The sequence below is a fragment of the Eleutherodactylus coqui genome, chromosome 2, assembly GCF_035609145.1.
Source record: "Eleutherodactylus coqui strain aEleCoq1 chromosome 2, aEleCoq1.hap1, whole genome shotgun sequence".
In the NCBI taxonomy this organism is placed as follows: Eukaryota; Metazoa; Chordata; class Amphibia; order Anura; family Eleutherodactylidae; genus Eleutherodactylus; species Eleutherodactylus coqui.
Genome location: NC_089838.1, coordinates 290,878,323 through 290,900,790, shown reverse-complemented (window position 1 = coordinate 290,900,790; position 22,468 = coordinate 290,878,323). Strand labels below are relative to the sequence as shown.

Here is a 22,468-nt window from a genome sequence, read left to right as displayed (position 1 = left end):
CTCCGTACATTGCGCAGTGGCCCAAGTTGGTACTGCAGGCCAATTCAGTTCAATAGGACTCAGCCTGCAGTACCAACCCAGGCCCCTGTCCACTAGACAGAGCTGTCTGCTTCCTGCAGGAAAACACCTAGAAGTGGGACAACCCCTTTAACAAAACATGCCAATTTTGGTCTTCAAAGGGTATTTCCATTTCAGACACTGATGATAGATGCCATATTTCTGATAACTGTAGATCCTACCTCCATTCACAACACTACCCCCTCTGGTATACCCCTTTCTGTCTATGGTGGGCAGGTTTATGGAAAGAGGCAAGCAGTCTGTTTAGTGCTATTTCCATGACCATTTTGGCACTTTTTAGTAATCCTGGCTGCTGGTAGCTGCGGAAAACAAACATATCTTTATTTCAGAGAGCGGTTGTTTTAATCATGTTACATATGTTCTTTTGTATTTGGTTGCTATATGCTTTTTTTTTTAAACTATTTGTATGATTCCACTAATATGCTGTAAGTAAAGGCCGTATTGCCTGAAATGCATTAGCAGTAGATCTCTGTGTGTATCTTATGCATTTTTATAGAAGATTCCATAAAGATTTATATAAAGGGCACATGCTGGGCTTTCTCTTGTCTGCATGTCTAAAGTGGTCCGGGCACCTCCAATAGGTATACAGGTGAGCCAGATAGTCAATTTCATGATAGACACTATCCCACCCAAAGTATATGGGCACCACTATCAGTAGAATGCAGCGTGTCTTATTAGCACATCATGTGTCCTTCCTAACTAGAGATGAGCGAGCGTACTCGGTTCGGGTGTTTTTGGACCCGAGCACCGCTTTTTCCAAGTAACTGACTACTCGGACGAAAAGCTGCGGGGGGCGGTGTGGTGGAGGGGGTGGGGGGGGGTAGCAGTGGGGAACAGGGGGGAGCGCTCTCTCTCTCCCCCCGCACCCCCGAATCTTTTCGTCCGAGTAGTCAGTTACTCGGAAAAAGCGGTGCTCGAGTCCAAAAACACCCGAACCGAGTACGTTCGCTCATCTCTAGTCCTAACCCATTCTAAAAAGGATGCAGACCCTTGGAGGAGTCAGGCATAATTTGTGACAGGAACTGCACACAAGCCGATGTACGGGTTATGCCGTTGCACACAAGCCGCCCCTCATGAAGCACAATGCATCGGCCCACTGACAATGGTACAAGGAGCGTCGTCATTGGACAGGTGAGTAATAGAAGAACGTTCTATGGAATGATGAATCACACTGCTCCATCTTCAGCTCAGATGGACGGACCTGGATGTGGAGGAGTCTAGGGAATGCCAACAGTTAAGTACAGCAGAGGCTCCATTATATTGTCACTCCATTAGTTGTAGAGGCAAGAACCACAACCTTGGAGGTGTACCTTGATATTCTATACAATAATGTGCTGCCAACAATGTGGCAATAGGAAATGGTCAGCCATACTTCCACTAAGACAATGCACCTTGTCACACATCCAATGCTGTTTTATGTTGGTTTGAGGATCGGGATGTTTCATGATACGACTGGTCTGCGGAGTCCCAACCTGAACTCTACTAAACATCTTTGGGATGAACTGGAATGTTAGGTGAGGAAATATGAACAGCATCCATCTTTTTTGAGAGAGCTCACCAGACATTTGTAGGATGAATGGAGGGAAATAGCAGATGAAGTGTATCAGATGTTAGAAGAAAATATGTCACAGAGAGTATTCAATGTCATTAGAAGCAAAGGAGCCCCACTAAGTATTAACATATGTAAAAAAAAAAAAAGGAGAAAGAAAAAAAAAAAATGTTGATCCTTGCTCACGCATCAAATTACTTTAGGTAGGGTAGTATATTCTCATCTCACAGGTGAGCAAGCAGGAGTTGCAAATGGCACCCACCACCAAGCAGATGGGTAAGTATATTACCAAAATGAGAAAGCTTTTAAACAAAATAACACATTTCAGGTCTGAACTAGACCCTTTGCCAGGTTTAGCTCCAGTTACATATTCCCATTTCAGCCATATCTGGTTGAGATAGGAATAGCCCTTTAAAGAGCAAGGAAACACTTTCTTTAGTACTGATTTTGGACACGGTCAAGACCAGTGTATACTCTGATCTTGGTATTATGGTCCTTTAACACTGAACGATCTGTCAAGTGGAAGATGCCCGACAGGTCATCCCAGTGATAATTGTTCCTGTGTTTTTACACAGAACTGATTATCTCTAGTAAATGAAGGTGGAGAGGGATGGGTATCGTTCTGGCCCACCCACCTCCATTCACAGTAAACAGGCAGTCATTCTCAGGCCGATTCCACATTCAGTTTTTTGTATGCAGAAACTAAACAACACCCAAAAAGCAAACTCCTGAGTGGAGGAAAGGCTGACCATGTCAGGGAAGAGGACAAGGCAGTAGAACCATCCTCCTGACTTCAGAGTTGGTAGCTGTGGCGATTCCTGCCCTACAGAACTGTAAGTGAGGCCGGCCTCATTAGGAGACAATAGGTGTACACAGCACTAGGGACAAAACTAGTTAAACAGGCCTGCTGTTACAAAGGGCACTTCGCCAAAGAATGTGGACTGTTTAGTAATCTGCTGCTGTTCATGGTTATGTACTGAGATTCTGATACAGCGGCAGGAGCCTTCGGTAACAGAGACACTTGAGTGGGTTTTTATACACTGTGTTTCTATAGCCTGTGGTGATAATTATGTGACAACCCTATAAAGGATAGACTGCATGATCTACATTTCAGTTTACCGCCATAGTATTATTGATATTGTTCTTTTAACCCAATCTTGTATTGTACCCAAAGTATTAATAGTGAGCCATAGTTGGCACCAGGTTATTCCAGAGGGGAAAAAAGGTTTGATTGCTTGCTCCAAAAAAAAACCTGGCATGCTCATGCCACATCAGACTCCGTATGTGTGGAGGTGTTGTAGTGCTTCCGGGGAAAATGTGTCCATACACACAGGGGAACTGCCATACATGCTGTTTGGACACCTCTTTTTCACACAGAAGGTTTCTCAGGCAGCATCAGAGTAGAAAATTGGGCAAGCAGTACTTATCTCCTGGAGGACCAGAGTATATCTCCCGGAGGACCACAGCAGCGCCCCTTACTGAAATCAATGAGCATCTAATGAACTCCATTGGATTCTTCTGTCCCTCGAATACCAGGAGCCTCATACAATTGAGCGCGGCACTGTTATCTCAAGCTGGGTCGTCCAACAAAAGGCAAGACTTGAAAGTACTGGAACATGAGTCAGATTTGCCAATTACCGGCATAATCCACATGCTACATCATGGATTTTGGCACAGATTTCACCCTAAATAACTGTTCTACCCCCAGATAGAAGATATAGCCAAAAGGCCTTGTAGGTCCAGATCCCAAAAGGGTTTAAACATTATTATAAACGGTACTTTTAAGCCCAATGGATTCCGTAGGAAAGCAGGAGTTTAAAATAAAACAAAAAACTGTACTGCGCATGTGCACCAACTTACCAGCGGACACTTCCAAACATACACAGTACAGAAAAAAGACGACCCAGACAGGTACGTGCGGTCACCGGCCGCGGCCAGGGTCGGATTCTGCTGCGGGCTCCCGCATGTGGAATCCAATCCGCCTGTGGACATGAGTCCTTAGTGTGAGCGGCTTACAAAAGGGGGTGTTAAAGTGATACCAATTTTCAGGATATGCTGAGGTTGTGGTAGAGCAGCAGTGAAAATTCCTACCACATCATCACTGGTACATGTCAACATACACTAAAATACGCAAACGGAGCGAAAGGTCAAAAGGTGATCGATACACAACATTCCACCAAAAGACAACTATCATCAACTTATAAAGATGAACTTTATAATACCCCTCTAATTTATGAGTACCAAAAACGTGCTGACAAATTCAGTTAAGAGAATTCATCCCATCTCTTCACAGTAGAAAAAGAAAACATTCTTCCAGAGACGGCCCATGATGAGACAGAAGTGTTAGCGTTAGACTTCAGTGCGAGGTCCTTCAGTGCATACTTGGGAGGTTAGAGAGTTCTAGATTAGGGTTATGAGGGCAGTTAATGACCATTGAGGAGGAGGTCCAAGATCACAGGATGAAGGGGATGATGGGAGAGCGGAGAGGAGGGTAGTCCTTAAACTCCTTCAAGTAGCTTCGATGTTTTCCTTTGGCCCATATTGTCATTTGGATGAAGCCAACCAAGGAGAAGAGAGCAACTATGACAAAAGGGAAGGAAGGAGTTAAAATATGATAATCTTATTACTGTAAAAATATTGTTTAGATATGATAGCTTTTAATATCCAATAGAAACAAAAGACGTTTCAGCAAGCTTTCGAGGCTACTAGGTCTCTTCAGGCCTGATGAAGAGGCCTAGTAGCCTTGAAAGCTTGCTGCAACATTACTTTTTTTCTGTTAGCCATGAAAGGTATCATATCTACAAGATTATTTTATCTGCATTTCTGAGAACAATCACATTTTATTCTACTTTAGTACGTCTCTACACAAGATAAATGTAGAATCTGCACATAAATCTAAGACATATAGGGCAGGTGACGCATGATCTTATGATCTGACATCAGCTTTAGGCCGCTTCCACACGGGCTACAAAATCGCGCGATTTTGTAGCACTGCAAGAGTGCCACAAAACACATGTATGTGAAGCCCATGGTTGCCAATAGGTTCTTCCACCCCAGTGATGTTTTGTAGCCTGCGACATTGCTAGAATACAAAATCGCGGCATGCTCTATACAGCAGCAATTTGCTACGTTTTTTTAACCTGTTTCCCTATGGAGCCTTCCTTTCTGTTGCATTGCATGAAAACATGGTTTTCGTGCGATGCAACTTTTACAGTAGGAAATCCTACTGTAAAAGCCCTAAAATAAGCCATAGCTGCATAGAAATAAAAAAATAAAAAAACAGATAAGTCAGTTAACAGCCGCAGACGTACTTGTCTGCAGCTCCCTGGCACTTGTCTTCAGTCTATTCTTCCTGGTACTGGGTTTGAAAAACCCTGCCTCCAAGAAGCACTCCCTCGGATTTGTTCTCAAGCGCCGCAGCTCAGCCAATCAGAGTCAGCGCTTCATGAACCAATCACAGTCATTCACTGGCTCTGATTGGTTTTCAAGTGCCGCAGCTAAGCTAATCAGATGCAGCGCTTCCTGGAGGCGGAGTTTTTCAAACCCAGGACCAGGAAGAATTGCCTGCAGACAAGTGCAACAGTGGCTGTTAGGTGATGTATCTGCTTTTTTATTGCAGCCAGGGATTATTTTCAAGGTAGGGCTTTTATATAGTGGTAAGCCACTAAAATGGGGGATCCGACCACTGGGACCCCTAGTGATCACAAAAAAGGGGTACCCAAATCTCACTTGAAAATGGAGTGGCAGTGTTCATCCTCAACCGCAACTACATTCACTTCAATGGGACAGAAGAAGATAGCCAAGCCCACCAATGGAGCAGCAATGTGCATTGCCACTCCATTCACACAAGGAATTTCAGGGACCCGAGTTCTCATGATCACTGGGGTCCCAGCAGTCAGACATTTATCAGCTACCCTGCGGATAAGTAATAGGGTAAATAAGTAATAAGTAAAGGGATAAAGCCCTTCAAATCACTAATAACTTTTAAAGCTACAGACACGTCGCAGCAGCGATGTGTAGAAACACCCAGCAGATGTGGTTTTATGTCAACTGATCGCGGATTTCAAATACTTGTAATGGTCTTTTTTGGTGAGTAAACAGCAGTTTTACCTACAAAAACCTGGGGTCAATCATTTGAGAACTGTGCCGACCTGGCAATAATCAATTATTTCCATCCGCTCATTAGCAACAATCAATTAAGTTAATCAAAAATATTTCCTACTCACCAGGAAGACACTGGGTCATGATGGCAAATCCAATCCAGGAGCCGACCTGAGGCATGAAGGTAGACGTTATATTGAAGTAGACGACATAACATCAGTACAAGGTTAGGTTGTATCAATGATGATTAAATCAATCATACGGGCTCAGCCGCTTACCTCGTACGTGTAGTTAGGGCAGGACACCAGCAGGAAGATCCATGTGAACGGGTTACGAGTTGGGAAGGGAATCTTCCGTGTCTTTGAGCCTTTGAGTCAAAACATAGTAACGGAGCGAAAATGAACTTCTAGTTATTATACAGCGGATATAATACACATCTATGTTCTAAGCCAACTTGTGGTTTAACCCCTCAACCCCAGAGGACACAAGTTTACGTTCCTGGCCGGGGGGGCACTTTACACAACAGGATGTAAACTTACGACCTATGGATGGTGCAGGTTCAGAAGAGAGCTCATGCCATCCCATAGTGGAAACCATCTGTAACTGATGGCCAGCTTCCTGCTGCAACAGCGGGTATCAATTAGAACACAGATCTCCTCTCTTAACCCCTTACATGCCACAATCAATGTACTTCGTGACAAGTAAAGGGTTCACAGATGGAGCGTGCTCCCTCGAACGTCATCAGCCCACACAGTAAAAAAAAAAATCTTTAAAAAGAAAAAATGAAGAAAAAAAAAATGGAGGTGAAATGCTTAATTAAAATAAAAAAAAGTAATCAAAAAGCCGTATGTGCCCGAAAATAAAAAGTACAACTTGTCACGCAAAAAAACAAGCCCTCACAGAGCTCTGTCCATGGGGGGAAAAAAAAAAAGAAAGTTATGGGTCTTTAAATGCAGAGGTGTTTTATTCTGCAAAAACATTTAAAAAAAACAAAACAATTTGGGTAACTTCGTAATTGTACCAGCCCGCAGAAAAAATGTAGCATGTTGTCTATTGGCATGATTAACACTGCATAAACAAAAAGGAAACGCAACAATGGCAGAATTGATGTGCTTTCCCTGCCCTTCAAAAAAAAGGAACATTTGTTTAACAATACATTATTAGTACCCCAAAATGATACCAATAGAAACTACAGTTTGCCACACAAACACAAGCCCTGATACGGTCATGGCAATGGAAAAATTTAAAAAAGTTATGGCCTTTGAAATGTGGAGATGAAAATACCACCACCCCCCCCCCTTCCCTCAAAAAAAAAAATAGTCGAGTCGTTATGACCAAATAGGCCACGTCGTTAAGGAGTTTCGTTCCAAATTGGAAAGGATTAACGGGGCAGAACAGGATAAGATGGATTGGAGAGAGAGAGGCCAAACAACGGGCAAAGGTATATGGCTGCCCCTTGTAAGCAGCAAAAACAATTACCCCTGTACCAAAAAAGATGACAGAAGAAGAAGACAAAAGAAGACAAGCAACAAGAAGACTAAAGAATAAACGTTTGTTCCAGGAACCGTTACTACTGTTCATGATGATGGACTGTGAATACGCAGGAACCTGTCATTCAAAGGACTAAATGTTGAGAGAGAGACCTCGGGGGGGGGGGGGGGGGGAGAGGGAGGGGAGGAGGGGAAACAGTTGTATACAAAAATGCTATAAAGATATGTAAAAGGTGGAAAACGTTCAATAAAAAATACATCTAATTTTAAAAAAAAAGGAGTTTCGTTCCATGCAGACACCAATTACAAGTATCTAGCTACAGCCCAACCAAAACTTTGTAGTGCAATGACATTACTGCAGAATTATTATATTTTCCTGCACTTTGGGTGTGGATGTCACCCAATACAAGGACAGGCTAGCGCTCCGAGAAAGAGGACTGGCCGATCGGACTACAGTTCCATAAAGAAAAATGTTGGACAAATCAAATTCCTGACTTTGAATGACAACCATGACATGCCAGTGTGGGTTAATGTATCTGAACCCTCAATATTCTGCAATAGACACATTAGCACTTATGTCCTAGGACTTACCGGCTGGCCGCAGGTTCCTCAGAGCGATGTGTATGGAGAAATTACCCAGCTGACAGAACTAAGAGAGAAGATGTACAATTATTATCTGGCTTACAGTATTTGATTTTTCCATATCAACAAGGGGAGGAGCTATTTTCACAGGCAGCTCCCCTTCATCTTCATGCACAGGCTGACAGATATGCAGACACTGTGATAACGATGTCCACAGTCTCTGCCTTTCCTGCTGTTAAAGCATGTGGATGTGTGTGCACACATTATACACACAGGTTATAGTGGGTTTACTAAATACTGGGCCAGAATGTCTCTAAATGTAATCCTAGGAAAGCAGAGGGGTGAGCATTCAGATACTGCCTCCCTACTGATTTGATGAGAGACAGTGCAACGAATCATGGGAAGTAAGGGCAAGAAAGTCAGGACAGTGAACTACTGGCAGAATGCTACAAGCCCCCTCCCTAATAGGGGACAGCAAACAAGATAACAATAAAGAAGACCACCTGAAAATCAGAACTTACAGAAATGAAACAGAGTGCAAACAGCAGAAAATGAGAGAGTAAAGAGGACCAGGTGTATTTTAGAAAACTTTAAATAAAGCTTTTTAAAAAGGCAAGGTGGAATCTCTTACCAAGAATATGATGGTTGCCAGCTTCACCTGTTCTTCTCCATACACTGGTTAAAAAAAAAATTACATGTCATGGTAAAGGTAGACCTGGATCATACACAAAACTCCATACCAAATACTGAAATATGCCTAAATGCCCCTAAAAGGCCCACAACAGGAGGTTTCGATTGTAACAAGATGTCTGAGCCGTTACCTGTAAACCCACCCCATGTCTTACTACTGCAGCTCTGCCCTGGTGGATTGGATGCTCCATAGAAGCAGCGGCTCACCAGGACGTCGCTGAATAAGGAGCTGATTTGTATCACAGCAAGAATGGGATAAAATAAAAGTACTGAAAATAAACCACAAGTGAAAACAAAACAGATTACTAGATGGTATTGTATTCCTGGTCATCCCACGCAGTCATGGTTGTTTTTGCTCTTACGTTCCAGAAATTTCAATACCCCAAACTACAATATTCGTTACTACACTTACTAATGGTGACAACCAGACACATTTCCTTTAAGTTGGTTATAGGGGAATTCGCATGTTTAGTACCCACTGATTTCAATCGGCTCGCTCACACATCCTTTTTTAGCGTGCGCAAAACATGCATGTGGAAAAAAAGCAGCCTGCTCTACTTTTGTGCAACAAGGGTCCCCAAATAGGTCTATAGGGGGTGAGCAATACACTGCTCAATTCCACTGGAAAAAGAATACATCTGGAACTTTTGGGCTAAATAGCCGTTTAAATTGAGGCATGGTTGTGTCCGTGTGCAAAAACTATACCCTGCGAGCGCAAAAAGTACAGTAAAATATGCCGATATGCTAGCAGAAAAGACTGGTTCACTGCACAGATATGGTGCGCTGAGGCATGTACAATCGCACACACGCCTGTGGGAAGCCTCCATAAGTCTAGGACGATACAGCAGTCACCCATACCATTTCCCCAATAGTCACAGCAGTCCCTTTACCACCTTCTCAATCGTTACAAAAAAGCCCCTCAAATTCTCCAATCGTCACAGCAGTTCCACAACATTCCCCCAATAGTCAGAGCAGCTTTTTACCACTCCACCCAATAGTCAGAACATTTCCTCACCATTCCCCCAATAGTCAGAGCAGTTCCTTACCACTCCACCCAATAGTCACAGCATTTCCTCACCATTCCCCCAATAGTCAGAGCAGCTTTTTACCACTCCACCCAATAGTCAGAACATTTCCTCACCATGCCCCCAATCGTCAGAGCAGCTTTTTACCACTCCACCCAATAGTCACAGCATTTCCTCACCATTCCCCCAATAGTCAGAGCAGTTCCTTACCACTCCACCCAATAGTCACAGCATTTCCTCACCATTCCCCCAATAGTCACAGCAGTTCCTTACCACTCCACCCAATAGTCAGAACATTTCCTCACCATTCCCCCAATAGTCAGAGCAGTTCCTTACCACTCCACCCAATAGTCACAGCATTTCCTCACCATTCCAATAGTCAGAGCAGCTTTTTACCACTCCACCCAATAGTCACAGCATTTCCTCACCATTCCCCCAATAGTCAGAGCAGTTCCTTACCACTCCACCCAATAGTCACAGCATTTCCTCACCATTCCCCCAATAGTCACAGCAGTTCCTTACCACTCCACCCAATAGTCAGAACATTTCCTCACCATTCCCCCAATAGTCAGAGCAGTTCCTTACCACTCCACCCAATAGTCAGAACATTTCCTCACCATTCCCCCAATAGTCAGAGCAGTTCCTTACCACTCCACCCAATAGTCACAGCATTTCCTCACCATTCCCCCAATAGTCAGAGCAGTTCCTTACCACTCCACCCAATAGTCAGAACATTTCCTCACCATTCCTCCAATAGTCAGAGCAGTTCCTTACCACTCCACCCAATAGTCACAGCATTTCCTCACCATTCCCCCAATAGTCAGAGCAGTTCTTTACCACTCCACCCAATAGTCAGAAAATTTCCTCACCATTCCCCCAATAGTCAGAGCAGTTCGTTACCACTCCACCCAATAGTCAGAACATTTCCTCACCATTCCCCCAATAGTCAGAGAAGATGCTCCATTATTTCACCAACAGCCATTCCCACTTTGCTGATAATTACACATGACCCCCCAATCCACCCATTAGTCAAAGCAGTCCCCCACTATTTTCTCCAGTCATGGCTGCCCACCCCCAACTTCCCTCCTAGTGTCAGCAGCCTTCTGGCACTTCCCTGGTAGTCAGAGGAAGCATCTGGCTGTTGATTGCATGAAGGGTAGCAAGCAAGAACAAATTAGAAACATTAGTTTAGCTGTAACTCTCCTTTAAGATGAAGTGATGGGGAAGCCATCTAGTCACAGCAGGGCAGCACGTATTAGAGTTTTGTCGGCATTTCTACAAGAGTGGCTCACGTGTCCTGCAGGTCGGAGGTACCTCCCATATACATCTGCTTTATAACACTTAGATGTGCCACAGACTGGGAACAGCCACAACTGGCATTCCAACAAAACAGTCAGGTATGGAAATCTGAGAGGTGTGAACACTTACCTGGGGGAGTATACAGGGGGTGATTGATGTAATACGCCATCCAGGCCGCAAATCCCCAGTAATACATACAGTTCTGCAACACAGAGCAAAGCCATGAATGGGGGAACGTTAGACAAGAGGCATTTATAACAGCGTGGTGACAAACGCGGTAACACTGCAGTCACAATCTCAAGGTGTAATCACTATCAAGTCTTTATCGTCTGCACATGTTCACATGTAAGTCTCCTTCAGTACATGAACATTGTACACTGGTGACGAAAACACCCCCCCGGAGCTTGTGCAAGAGTTAAAGCCTTGTATGAGGTTAGAAACAGTGCCACTCTTGTCCATGGGCTGTGTCTGGTATTGCATCCCCCTAGTCACTGGGAATCAGGACTTCTAGTAGCGTTCAGGATGACACATTCTGTACACTTATAGATAAGGGGGCACATGTACTGAGATTGTCTAATAATTAGGTGTAATTACTGTATTTACATAGGTGTACATTATTTAACCTCCGATTGCAACGCGTTTTGTGAGAAAAACCTCTGATCCCCGCTGCTTAACCCTTTACATGCCACAGTCAGTACACCCACGGCATGTAAAACACAGAGGGAGGGGGGCTCCCTTTCTCCCTCATCAGACCCCGCAATGTGATCACAGGGCCGATGGGTTGCTATCGCACCTAGAGATTTGAATACAGCCTCTGGGTCTGCCAGCTACGGTGACCAATGAGGCCTCTGACTTGGCTTCATAATACACCTCTTATACTGAAGTATTGCATTGTATTAGAAGAATGCTAAAATATGGTGATATTAAAGTCCCCTAGTGGGACAAAAACAAGAAAAAAAAAAAAATTATATATATGATGAAAAAATAAATAAAAAACTATTTAAAAAAACATCAAAACCTCTTTTACTATGCAAAAATCACATATGTGGTATCGTTGTGTTCATAATGACCCAGAGGAAAAAAAGTTAGTACGTTATTTAACCTGCAGAGTGAACGTAATGGAAGAAAAAAAATGGAAAAAAATAGCTAATTTTGCCTATCCAGTCTTACAAAAAACAAAATATAAAGTGATTAAAACATCGCATGGATCAATAAATCATACTATTAGAAAGTACAACAGGTTGCAAAAAGACAACTCTATAAATTTGGAACTGACATAATCGCACAGGCCTGCAGAATTACTGTAACATATTATTTATGCTGCACGGTGAATGTCGTTCAAAATAAACAAAAACAACATGCCAGAAATGCAGATTGTGTTAGGCCTCCTTCCCACGAACGGATTTACGCCGCGTAAATCCGCGGCAAAAATCCGCTGCGTTGCCCCCTGCTATTAGGTTCTATTGAACCTAATAGCACAATGCTCACAATGCGTAATTCCACCGCGGAATTACGCACCGTGAAATCTCCCGTTCTCACCCGCAGCATGTTCTATTTGCCGCGGGTGTATGTGCTGACGGCTTCCATTGCAGTCAATGGAAGCCGTCCGTTCACGCTATCTCCCGCTGCAACCAGCGGAAGATAGCGTGAAAAAACGCTTCCCCGCCTACCGCCGCGCGTCATATGACACGACGGCGGTGGGCGGGGAAGCGTCTTCACGCTATCTTCCGCTGGTAAGTATGGGGTCTCTGGGGGGCGCCGTGACGGGCTTCACTGCGGAATATTACGCGGCGGAGCCTGTCACGCTCGTGTGAAGCCGGCCTTAATCTTGCCTCTAAAAAGCAATCAAAATATTATATGTTCTCAAAAATTTGATAAAATGAAGACTGAAGTGTACCCTGAAAAAAAAAGCCCTGATAGAGCTCCATTGGTGGAAAAATAGAAATCCTATGGCTCTAATGGCAGAATCCCCCCCCCCACCCCCACCCCCAAAAAAAAAAAACATTTGCAGGATATACAATACATCATATGTACCCAAAAACTATGCCATTAAAAAGCACAAGCCTTCATACGGCTGTATCGGGGGAAAGATTAAAAGGCTACGGCTCTAGGAATGCGATGAAAAAAACCCGGAATAATTAGTTGGTCATTAGGGCCCAAACAGGCTTCATCACTAAGGGGTTAATATTTATCACAGTGACTTTATGAAGGATACATTTGGAACATGTAAGCATTTTCTGGCGCAATCTTCGAAAAGCTAACCTGCGCCAATGTGTCTGCGCTACACAGAATGTTACCCCAGTTCTACACAAAAAATAATAATTGGTCTACAGACGCCAACATAGCAGAACGTACCTTGAAAATATTCCTGAGCGGCATGGTGCCGTGAGAGAAGCGATGTACGAAGAGGGTTTCCAGGAGACGCTTAATGTAGTGGAACGAGTGACAGATACAGGCCAGGCTGCAGGAGACAAAGAGATACACAAGTACATATATGTATGATGAACCCACACGGGGCCACAGGCATCAATACCGTCTAACAGTGAGAGGTCCTTGTTGTCCATAACAACCAATCACAGCGCAGCTTTCACCTCTGAAGCCGCTCTGGTAAAATGAAAGCTGCGCTGTGATTGGTTACTATGCACAAGAATCGTCCTATTGAAGACAGTTTTTACGAGGCCTACAACGTTACACACTGCGAGTATCATCCAAGCAGGCGCTATATATACAGATATACATCATCAGGAGAAGCGTGGGAACTAGAAATGTAAGGGAGGGGCTTGGAAAACGGAACAGACTTCCTGAACAGTCAGTGCTGTAGGACATTTTTAATTTCTCCTCCTATTTTTCCATCGCCGTAGCTGTCGGAGGGCTTGTTTTTTGTGGGACGGTATGATTACAACAATAGCAAAATGTAGTTTGGGTTTTTTTTTTTCCATACTACTTTTATGTATTACAATATCTTAAAAAAAGTAATTAGATATATATATATTTTCTGCCACCATCTTCTGACAGCCATAACTTATCTTTAACTCTCTATTGGAAGGGTTGCAGTGCGAGGTCTTGTTTTTTGCGGGGCGTTCAGTAGTTTATATTGGAGTATAGACAACTTTTTGATAATTTTTTCTATTAAATTATTTTTTGGAGAAGGGGGTGACCAGAAAAAAAAAAAGACAAAAAAGAAAAAACATAATTCTGGTATTGCGTTTTTTTGTTTTCTCTGCCGAAGTACACCGTGCAGAATAAATATTCTATTAGGCCCAATGCACACAGCCAGCTTTGCACTGCGGTATCCGGAGTGGGCGTCCACATCAAATACCTGCCATAAGCATGCAACGTAAAAGCGGGTTTTCATGCCCACGAGCGGAAATCGACTGGGGGGGGGGGACGTCATTATCGGTACGGTGCACGTGCACTGGACATCCGCAGCACAGATAACGAGAATCCAGAGAGGTACGCAGGGGTCATCGGTCGGGCAAAGGGATGGGTTCAGCTGCGGGATCCCGCATGTGGAATCCAACCTGGCCGTGTGCATTCAGCCTTATTTTGATAAATAGCACTTTTGCCGATGCAGCGGTAACAAATATGTTTTGGGTATTTTTTGTTTCCTTTTTTTTTTATTTTAAAAACAAGGAAAGTTTTTTTTTTACTTTTAGTATCCTTTATCTTTTATAATATAGGTACATCATAATTTATTGAACCCCTCCCCCTTGCAGGCCATTTTTTTTTTTTAATAACTCGTTTTTATTGAAATTTTTATGGTATACAAACATGAGCATATTATAAATACAACTCAAAAAGAAGACCGTACAGCTTATATTACTTTTACAGATGAATTGCAGTGGTTGATTATAATACCATACTGAACAATTTCTATAGTTTATGTAAAGGTGATGATTAACTCTCGGTCGCCTGTATGTCTTCAAACATTTTATTCCCCTCTTCCCCCCTCCCTCCATATCCCTTTATTAATCTACATTTTAATAAACCTATAACATCCAACTGAATATAACTATCCCGCTTCGTATCCCCCTAGCTCCTCCTCCCTTCCCCGGTCAGTCACGTTACTTTCAATAATCCTAGTCGGTCCATATTATCATTATTATGGTACCAAGTAGTGTTGGTAAACTGGGACATACATTCCAGAATTTCCCCGTGGCCAAGAAATTTTCCCATGAAATCCCTCCACTTTTTGAAAAAGTTAGGGGCTTGAGATTCTGCACATCGCCCAATCTCAGTTCTTTCCATTTTCAGGAGGTGTTTTAGCTGTTGTAGGACCTCATTTATCCCCGGGGGTTTGGGTAGCAGCCAGTTATTCAGAAGGCACCTCTTGCCGATCAGAAGTATGGTATGGGTCATATTAACCTTTCTCATCTGTTCTGGAAATGGGTGAAGTATAAATACTTGTGGTGTTAATTGCAGGTTCTGACCTCCTATGTCTTGCACCAACTTTTGGATCTCAACCCAGTATCTACTTATCTTCGGGCATTGCCAAATGCCATGTAAGAAATCAGATTTAGGCGTGGTGCATCTAGGGCAAGCTTGTAACCTTGTTGGGCCATTTGGATTCTGCTGTTTGTCAAACCCATAAATTGCTCCGTGGATTATCTTAAAATATGTTTCTCGCCACCGTTCATTTGAGATCACCTTTCTCACAGAGATCCATCTCTTAATTATTCCCTCGGGAAGCTCCGTGTCCTGTAGGTCGCGGGACCATTTTTTGAATAAGTTAGAGCTGTTCGCCGTCCTTGCAGGCCATTTTAATGCTGCAGCATCTAAAGTGTTAACCGTCGGGATCCCAGTTATCTTCAATTCTAGCTGCTGCGGTTGGGCGTCGACTGTACAAAGATAGCAGACACCCGCTGTGTATGAAGCGGCCCTGGCTCTAGAGCCGGCTCCATACAGACCCCATGTATATCTGATGTACATGTATGTGGGATGTCACATAGGCAGCCTGTCCATATAAAGGGCTGCATTACAGAACGCTCACATCTTCAAGTTGCCATCTGGGATTCATGTTTTAATTAAAGTACAAGAATAAGTTGAATGCAAAAAGGGACTCGGAATGCAGTGACAAGAACACATTTTCATTTTACTATGTAAAAGTAGTAAAACAAAGCAAAAATAATTAAAAAAACAAGCAAAAATTTTTTTTAAAAAGGTAATAAAATTGAGCTCTTCTGACCCAGTCTACACAGCAAAGCCAGAGGAGAGTGAGAACTGGATTGTTTCTAGAATTTTTTTTTATGGATATTCAACTTTAAAAAAAAATGAATCAAGACAAGTTTATAATAAAACTCTAAATGTACAGAAGTTGTTAAGTCTAATTATTTGTACACAGGTAATGACTACAGAAACCCATGGGGTGTAGCTAACACACGGGCACCAATACTCACTGTACCACGGAGTGTCGGCTCGTGATGAAGTCGTACTTGGGGCCATAGATGAAGGGGACTCGGAAGTAGAATAGTAAGTAGATGACCAGCGGCCCGGCGTACTCTGTGAGGAACACCTGGAGGGGGACAAGCACGATGGAGTGTAACAGATATCCATCTTGAAAGACCGCAGCACCATGTGGCACAATATAAACATCTTGTAGTTAATGCGCCACATTTTTTAAAGGGAAGAGGGAACAGCAAATCCACATCCCGGCGTAACGTAAGCTGACATCTACAATTAAACAGCAGGAGCCCAGACTGAAGGCACTTGCTCTGCGGTATGTGCTGCAATCAAGAGGACATTTAGCTTTGACTTTGATGTCCAGTGATTGAGGCACGCCTGGCAGCACAAGAAACGCTGGCATACCGCACTCATTAGTCTGACCGGCAGTGCCAGGACCAGTATAACTGCTCATACAGTACATGTCTTTCCCTATGAAAATAGACTGATCCGTGCCTATATACTGTGTGGATGCTGTACGCTTGTCTCTATACATGGGGGGGCTATGTAGCCTGTAAGGGAGAAGGCAGAAGCAGTTAAAAACTGCTTCTACCTTCTCTTCCGGGTCCTCGGCTATAGCAAACAACCGAAGACCCGACCCGCTCCTGCTACATTGCAGGAGCTTTAAAGGGGCTTTCCAGTTAAATACTATTGATGACCTATCCTCAGAATAGGCCATCAATAGTTATTGGCCTGGGGACCCCAACCAATCAGCTGAGCGGGTACTTGCTGTCAGTGCTGCAATAACAGAGGTCGGAGTGGAAACCTCCACGCCCACCTCCGTGTATTGGCCGGTGCTTGTAACTGCAGCTCGCGTTGATTTCAATGAGAGCTGTGCTTGCAGTTACAAGCGCTGGCCACTACATGGGAGGTTGGCGCTCCGACCTCTGCGTTATTGCGGCGCTGACAGCATGCACCCACTCAGCTGATAGACCAGAGTCCCGAGCGATGGACCCCAGCTGATCTATCCTGATGATAGTTCATCAATAGTATTCACCCTGGAAATCTTCTTTAATCCAGTGCCATATTTTTACTATTGGCTTGGATTAACCCTTTCCAATCCGCTGGCTGACGTCTTCCTACATTCTGATTGAAGCTTGTACAGCTCCAATGTCAGAAGACGTCCGAAAGGATATTCTTACCATCTATTGCCAGCCACTCCACTGTCAGAGCCTCTCTGGCGCACACACACCGGCTTTAGCCAGCAGATGGCACTGTTGTATAACAGCAAAAAGAGAAAGCCTTTTAGGAAACCCTGAATCCAAAGTTAAATTGAAAAGGGTTAAAGCACAAGACCAAGCGCTGTACATTTACTGTGCTTGGTTCTTAATGGGTTAAAGGCAGCACATGACCATGTTCATGCTTACCAATCACAGGCCTCATGAATCCAGGCCAGGTATGTACATCCTGGCCATGTATGTAAACGCGGAGTTTGAGAATAAACGTACTTTAAAGATCCTGTCCAACTGGAGCTCCAAGTCATGGGAAGATGGCCGCATGCACCGCCTGGATGGCCTACACTGACAGCTCTCTCCAGTTTGTGTTACGGCTGGTACCACACTGCCGCCACGACTTTGGGCTCCATTCAGACTGAATCGTCAAAGTGTGTTGATTTTGAAACACCACAGCGTTCCAGAATAAGACCTACATGCCCAGAATGTACCTACCTGTCTGTGGTTCGGCCACCATGGTGACAGGTTCCCTTTAATGTGAGTCAAGAAGGAAGATTTTTTCCTAAGACTACAACGGTAACTGCTGCAGATTTTTTACTCCCCGACTAGGTTTACTATACGGACCGCTTACCCGTTCCACAGTCGCTGAGCTCTAAAATAACATAAAATCTTTATGACCCACTTAACTGTTTAAGGGCTCAGTCACACGGGTGTATGCAACCAATTTTGGCGTGAGAAAAACAGATCAACTTCACTGCGCGTGTTGCATGCATTTTTGTTGCGCATGTGTGTCTCTTTTTACATCCATGAGCCATCTGTTTGTTTTTATGGCATTTTTTCTCCACACTTTTTCTTCTCACCGTTTCCTGCTTAAAAACCGCAGCACAAATCCATGTTCATTTTTAATGCTCTCATAGACTTTCATGGGCAATCTTGGTCCGTGACTACAGACCAAAAACAGGACATGCTGCCATTTTTTTTTTCCACACAAATCAGTTTGCATAAAAAACAAAACGCACATCTGAATACATCACTTAACTTTAATGGGTCCGTGTTTAGTCAGTAATACTGGCAGCGCATGAACAGATAATACGCCGGTGTGAATGCGCCCTTAGGGCTGCCCGCTCTCTGTGCTCACTCTGGATGCTATACCCCCATGCTTCCTGCTGCTCAGTGTGTATATGTGCAACGCTTCCCTCTATACAGGTAATAACTGCACCAGGAGGGGAGCATCAAATTAAAAGCATTTCCAGCTTATAAAAGGAAAGCTTAAAGAGAGCCGGTCACTTACGTTTAGCCCTATGAGCCAGGCTTATGGACTAAAAGCAGGTGAACCGTGAAGTCCAGGGATGCAGGTCTTATATTTACCTCCCCATTGTTCTCCCGGTTTGAGCGCTGAAAGTGGTCGCTCCATGCATTGAGCAGCGCTAAGTATTCCGCCCGATCTAATTTATAAAGAGCGGACTACTTAGCAGCACCGCACACTGCATTAAGCGGCGCCTTCCAGCGGGAAAACGACAAGGAACGTAAGTATGACACTTACATCCCTGGACTCCGCAGACCACCTACTTGTAGCCCAGAAGATTAGCTCAAAGGGCTAACAGTAGGTGACCATGTCTCTTTAATCATTTGAGAATGAAAAGTTTGGCAAACTTCTAACATACTCAGGGTTTCTATTATTCGCAATATTCAAGATCTCTGCTTGCTGCAAGGGAACCGAGTCATCAGAGCTTGTTGCAGTGTGGATGCATGTAGTTATCCCAGTCTGCTGCTATTTTTTTTTTCACTAGTAGTTCTTCTGCTTAGACTTCAGTTTCCTGTGAAATCCCAATTTTATCGCAGTTCTACACTGGAAGCCGGGTCCAGACGATCGGACTCTGAGCCACCAGCGGATGCCCTCGTGTTCATGAATGCCTACCACTCCCCTTCCCTTGAGGTCTCTGAGGTTCTGGGGATGCCAGAATAAGGATTTAGGCTGTACTAAAAATGTAAGTTGACAAATGTTCTGAAGGATCACAGTAAAGTGCAGGGGTCTCCAGAGTGTGACTGTCCAGCTGCTGCCCAACTACCACTCCCAGCATTCCATCAGGCCGGACGTTGGATTATTGATGGTGTATACTCACAGTGACCCAGCTGATCTGCGCTCCCAGGTCCCTGAAGTACAGCGTAGCGGTGGTCCCCACGGGCAGATTCTGCAGAATGTCCTCGTCTTTCAGCGACCTTCCCTCTGTGATACAATTGATAAGGTCATACAAGTTCAGCGGGCCATTTATCAAAACTAAGAATGACAAGACAGCTGTCATTGCTGAAAGGGTTCTGACCGACGGCTGCGGCAGCAAAGACAGTTTTGTTTTGGACAGTTTTGATAAATGAGGCATAAGCAGCAGATTTATGTCAACGGTCTACGGCTGCGATCACATGTAGCAGGATGGATGCAGATTTCCCATTGATGAAATGAAAACAGTGTCAAAATGTGTGCCATTGGTCTGGATTATGCCGCAGACGTTCCTGTAGACCCGCAGCAGGCTCCACGCCTTCAAGTGAAAGGATGAAATCTGCTGCAAATCCACCACTAAAGCGCGTCAAAATCCATTCCACATTTGACTTCATAATTCCACAGCGAATTCCACCATGTGAATATACCCTTAGCGAGCAGGATGTTTTGGTACTTCTGCTTTACTTATCTTTGTAACTATTTTTTTTTACATTTCTGTCCCCCATGACGTTATCTGGGGGTAATAAACATTGACAAAAAAACACCACTTTTTCACTGTAGCTGAGGCATCCATAGGAGCCCCACTTACAAGGGAAGAATCAGTAGTCACTAACAGAGCTGATCAGGGTCCTGCAGCTTTGCTGTGAGGGGCACTCAGCGGTCATGTGATCACCATGTTGAATAGCAAAAGTGACACTAACTATGCTATGTAGCCTGTAAGGCTGGGTTCACACAGGGCGGAATTGCCACAGAATTTCCGTGCGGACAGTCCGCATGGCAATTCCACCCGCAGCTCCTAATCCCGGGATTAGCCAGCAAAATGGATGAGATTTCGCAAAAATCTCGTCCACACACTGCGGCCAAACTGCACAAAAACTAACATGCGGCACGGAATTCAATTCCGCAGCATGTCAATTCTCTTTTTTTTGTCCCCCTCTCTCCTCTCTATGGAGAGAGAAAGCTGCAGCAGAATGCTGACGGCGAAACCGCTCCAAAACTCACGACTAGAAGCCACGGGTTTTGAAGCTGCACTTTTCCAGCGGAATTCTTACAATTTTTTGGTGCGGCCATTCCGCAAGAATTCCACTGCAATTCTGTCCCGTGTGACCCCGGCTTAAAAGAAAAGCCTTCTCCTCTATGTCCTCAGCTGTCACTAACAACCAAGAACCCAACCTGCTCCTACTAGATTGCAGGAACATGAACTTTACCACCACGCCATATTTTTACTATGGGCTGGCATTAATGCCAAGGACCAAGCACCGTAAATTTACAGTGCTTGGTCCTTAAAATTGTAGATCCAAGTCAGAGAAATCTGACAAGGATCTGAAGCTTCGAAGGCTGTGCAGACGAGGCCTCAGGCTTCTTTCACAAAATGTTAGATTTAATAAAATGGTCTAAAAGGGAAAAAAAACTGCCCATAGCAACCAATCACAGTGCAGCTTTCATTTCTTATAGTCATCTGGTAAACTGCAATCTGCTCTGTGATTGGTGCAATGACGACTGTTTTTCTTTTAGGCGGTTTCATAAATCTGCACCTGTGTTTCCGGTGTACATTTGCTGTTTTCCTGGAACATATAGTGTATACGGATCCAAAGACCCTCAGCCATCCGGTTTGGCCTTTGGTCAGGTGGTTTCCGTTTAGTGTGGCATCGATTGTTTTATTACAATGGCAGTCTTTGTCTGATGGATGCCACTATGTGATATCCGTTAAATGTCACATAGGAAAACTTCAGACGTACAATGAAGATGTATCATAAAGGAAGCCTTATATATTCAGGCTCATACCCCATACCATGCACAGTCCAATCCGTGAAGTGACTTACTGGGATCCAGACGCAGCGACTGGCGGGCAGGATACCACTCAGGATCTAATGAAGAGAAACAGAAAAATGACCCACTGAACATCCTGCATATTGTTTCCCTTGGTCTAATGGCAGAACTAACAATCCCCAAACATACTATAAGCAGAATAAGTTTAGAAGAGTACAAGTGTCAGCTTCCCTGACTGTCCTTTAGCAGGTACCCCGTGTGAGAATCCGCACAGTTATGGGAGCAAGGGATATTGCACTACATCTCTCTGCAAGCTGGGTGACAACTTCAGAGTCAACAGCAATGGCAGCAATACTGCTCGTTACCCAGCTTTCCCCGAAATAGTCATAATACGCAGAGCAACTTGTGCAAGCAGTGCTATACTTTTTAGGAGGGGCAGGGGTATGCCAAAATGTCAAAGCAAATCTGTCACCATCTTTTTGCACCCCCCTATAAGAGCAACATAAGGTAGTAACAAGGATGTTGATTACAGTGATAGATTTGCTGTATGTAGCTGTGGGAGATATTCACATCTTATCAGTAGCAGCTCATACACTCTGTATACATATTACTGTGCATACAGAGCTGGCAGTCAGTTTCCCAGAGGGTGCGGTGGGAGTGGCTAGCTGAAGCTCATGAATATGGAGGACTACTTCCTGTAGTCTTCCATGTGTGGCTGCTACTAATGAAATGCAAGTTTACCACTGGATGGCACAGGAGTCATTTGGGGGAAGGGGAAAAAAAAAAGAATAATTATTGAGGTGGTGCAATGCAGTAAAAGCTTTGTGCCATTACTCTAATATCATTAGCAGCTTGATAATTAATCCATTCACATGGGGACAGGGTTAGTAGGACACTTGCTAATACGTACGGGACTTGTTGAACATGTTCTTAATGTCTGTTATAGTAGCATTGGGCTCCACCTAGAAAACAATTAAGTAAAATAATCAGATCTCGTATTAACTACAATATATACTATCACCCTATATCTGCAACATGACCTGCTTATCCTGGAAGAT

The 22,468-nt window shown here is 43.9% G+C and overlaps 1 protein-coding gene across 2 annotated transcripts in view; it reads right to left on the bottom strand.

Moving 5' to 3' along the window:
- Positions 1 to 3,820: 3,820 nt before the first annotated feature.
- Positions 3,821 to 22,468, bottom strand: part of TECR (trans-2,3-enoyl-CoA reductase) — a 31,927-nt gene continuing 13,279 nt past the window's right edge. For both annotated transcript variants that reach the window (XM_066593224.1, XM_066593223.1), the window contains 11 exons: positions 22,321 to 22,372; positions 21,464 to 21,508; positions 19,549 to 19,652; positions 16,211 to 16,326; positions 13,170 to 13,275; positions 10,944 to 11,016; positions 8,432 to 8,475; positions 7,810 to 7,867; positions 6,007 to 6,095; positions 5,854 to 5,899; positions 3,821 to 4,207 (listed from right to left, as the gene is read on the bottom strand). In XM_066593224.1, the coding sequence (XP_066449321.1) occupies positions 4,080 to 4,207; positions 5,854 to 5,899; positions 6,007 to 6,095; positions 7,810 to 7,867; positions 8,432 to 8,475; positions 10,944 to 11,016; positions 13,170 to 13,275; positions 16,211 to 16,326; positions 19,549 to 19,652; positions 21,464 to 21,508; positions 22,321 to 22,372 (861 nt within the window). In that variant the 3' untranslated portion in view covers positions 3,821 to 4,079. The remainder of the gene's footprint in view (positions 4,208 to 5,853; positions 5,900 to 6,006; positions 6,096 to 7,809; positions 7,868 to 8,431; positions 8,476 to 10,943; positions 11,017 to 13,169; positions 13,276 to 16,210; positions 16,327 to 19,548; positions 19,653 to 21,463; positions 21,509 to 22,320; positions 22,373 to 22,468) is intronic.